The sequence below is a fragment of the Eimeria mitis genome, genomic scaffold (genome assembly GCF_000499745.2).
Source record: "Eimeria mitis Houghton genomic scaffold, Emh_scaff566, whole genome shotgun sequence".
Lineage (NCBI taxonomy): Eukaryota > Apicomplexa > Conoidasida > Eucoccidiorida > Eimeriidae > Eimeria > Eimeria mitis.
This window is the reverse complement of record NW_013573918.1, coordinates 15,776-18,684: the sequence shown is the minus strand read 5'-3', so window position 1 is coordinate 18,684 and position 2,909 is coordinate 15,776. Positions and strand designations below refer to the sequence as shown.

The following is a 2,909-nucleotide window of genomic DNA, read 5'->3' as shown; positions in this document are numbered from 1 at the left end:
TGCTGCTGCTGCGGCAGCAGCAGGTCGTCCCAGCGAGCAGCAAGAGCAGCCCACGCGCTGCCAGCACCAAGACAAACGCGAGCATCTGCTGCTGCTGCACCTGCTGCAGCAGGCCATAGAGGGTTTGGGGTGTATGTACACCCCAGGATGTCTACGCCCCCCAAAGGAAACAGCGACGGCTCCTCCTCAGCAGCAACAGAATCAGAAGCACCAAGCAAACACATACACACACCTGCAGCAGCAGCACCACCTGCTGCTGCTGCTGCTGCTGCTGCTGTTTTGGTTTGTTGGTGGAGATGGGCGCGGTAGGGCCTAACGAGGGTGCAGCAGACGTTTGTGTCTGCTGCTGGTATGTGCAGCACAGCAGCAGCAGCAGCATCAGGTGCTGCTTGTTCCTCTTGCTGCTGCAGCTGCAGCAGTCTCTGCTGCTTCAGTGGGCCTAACCGCCTTGTGGGGTGTACAGGCAGCCAGACGTTTGCTGCTGCTGCTGCTGCTGCTGCAGCAACAGCAGCAGACTCCGACATGAGACAGCCACACAGACGAAACAGCAGCTGCTGATCCAGCAGCAGAAAACGCAGGAAGCGACCCAAACCAAACCCAAAGCCTGCTCTTAGCGTCGCTACCTGCTGCTGCTGCTGCTGCTGCTGCTGCTGTTGCTGCTGCTGTTGCTGCTGCTGCTGCGGCTGCTGCTGCTGACGCAAGAGGGGAGACAAGAGCTGCCGGAAAGCAGCAAATGCCCCCGACTCTGCGTCGAGCTTTTTTGGTTTTGTTGTTGCAGCAGCAGCAGCAGCAGCAGCTGCTGCTGCTGCTGCTGCTGCTGCTGTTGAGGGGTCGTTGGGGAGACAGCAGAAAGCTCTTGCTGCTAGCAGCAGCTGCGCCAGTGTACGTACAGCCAAGGCCCTCTGTGCTGCTGCTGCGCTGTGAGCCAGCAGCAGCAGCTCCTCAGGTGTATAGCCAGCTGCTTCGGGCTGCTTGCCGTGGTGATGAAGGCCTTTATAGTATGCAAGATGGTTTGCTGCTGCTGCTGCTGCTGCTTCTGCTGCTGTTGCTGCTGCTGCTGCACCGGATGCCGTTAGCCAAGACCCCACACCAGCTTCCTCCGCTGCAGCAGCAGCAGCAGCAGTAATCATCTCCACTCCTGCTGCTGCTGCTGCTGCTGCTGGACCATTGGTTCGCTCCCTGTCTTGCTGCAGCAGCAGCTGCTGCCAAAAGGAGACAACTGCAGCAGCTGCTGCTTGCAGCCCCCAGCTGTCTGTGCGGAGACGCCCATTGAAATCGAAGCGCAGCGCAGCTAGCTGCTGCTGCTGCTGCTGCTGCTGCTGCNGCTGCTGCTGCTGCTGCTGCTGCTGCTGCACTAGTGGGAAACCTGCTGCAGCCGCAAATTGCTGCTGCTGCTGCTCCTCCTGCTGCTGCTGCTGCTGCAGAGCAGCAGCAGCAGCAGCAGCAGCAGGATCCTCCGCAGGCAGCGGGTCGGTCCACTGCAGCTTTGCTGCTTCACGCGAATCAAAGATAAACGCGGGGCATGCAGCTCCATCTGCTGCTGCTGCTGCTGTTGCTGCTGCTGCTGCTCTTGAGTCTGCTGCTGCTGCTGCTGCTCCAGTCCGCTGCAGCGTAATTTGGTATCGCAAGAAGGTATTTTCTTCGTCAGCAACAGAAGGATCTTGCTGCTGCTGTTTCTGCTGCTGCTGTTGCTGCTGCTGCTGTTGCTGCTGCTGCTGCTGCTGCTGTGCGTTTGTCCCGTTCCCGACGGCTGCAGACTTCTGCTGCTGCTGCTGCTGCTGCTGCTGCTGCTGCTGCAGCTGCTGCTGCAGCCTCTCTTCTGCGCGGCGTTGTAAGAAGGCGAATTTGTGGGGGCCTATTTTATCTTTGAGCTGCTGCAGCGCCTGCTGCACCTCAGCAGCATCAATACCCAGTTGTCTTGCTGCTTCTGCTGCTTCTGCTGCTACTTTTGCTCCTACTGCTGCTGCTGCTGATGCTGCTGCTGCATCTCCTGCTCCTGCTGCTGTTGCTGCTCGGGTAGACTCAGACTGCTGCTGCTCCTGCTGCTGCTGCTGCTGCTGCTGCTGCAGCAGACTGCGATGAACAGCCTTTGGGAAAGGAGGATGCGGCTTACCTGCAGCAAGTGTGCTGACTCTGCTGCTGCTGCTGCTGCTGCTGCTGCTGCTGCTGCTGCGCTCGATGATGTCTCCTATCATGGGGTGCGGCTGCGGCTCCTCTTCCTCCCTCTGGGTGATCTGCGTGAACTCCCCAGAAGCAAACATGCTGCTGCTGCTGCTGCTGCTGCTGCTGCTGTTGCTGCTGCTGCTGCTGCTGCTGTTGCTGCCTTCAAATGTCACTTCGTCTTTGTCAACATCCCAGTAGAACCTCTGACCCATCAGTCTTCTGCCGCTGCTGCTGCTGCTGCTGCTGTTGCTGCTGCTGCTGCTGCTGCTGCTGCTGCTGCTGCTCGCTATGTCTCCAAGGATTCCCCCAGCAGCAGCAGCAGGAGGGCCCATCACTGAACTCGCTGTGTATACCCTGGGCTTCCGCTGCTGCTGCTGCTGTTGCTGCTGCTGCTGCTGCTGCTGCTGAGCCACCCGTCCTGCTGCAGACGCTGCTGCTGCTGCTGCAGCATCTGCTGCAGCAGGTACTCTGCTGCGCTGCTCCATTTTGACTTCTGTTCGTAGGCGGCCTCCTGCTGCTGCTGCTGCTGCTGCTGCTGCTGCTGATGCTGCCGGTGCTGTTGCTTCTGCTGCAGCTGCTGTTGCCGCTGCTTCTGCCGCAGCCAATGTCTTCTATTTATGCTTTATAATAAAGAAGGAGACAAAAGGAAAAACTCAGAGGGGCAGCGCAGCCTCTGCTGCGTTGGGCTGTATCGAGACACTGCAGCAGCAGCAGCAGCAGCAGCAGCAGTAGTTGCTGCAGCAGTA

General features: G+C 59.3%; 1 protein-coding gene across 1 annotated transcript; it reads right to left on the bottom strand.

Moving 5' to 3' along the window:
• Positions 1-439: 439 nt before the first annotated feature.
• Positions 440-2,648, bottom strand: EMH_0016410 (uncharacterized protein; the record flags this gene model as incomplete). The annotated part of the gene is given in 3 exon segments (XM_013500635.1): positions 440-496; positions 624-1,323; positions 1,327-2,648. Coding segments are annotated over 3 exon segments (2,079 nt in total).
• Between the last annotated feature and the right edge of the window lie 261 nt (positions 2,649-2,909).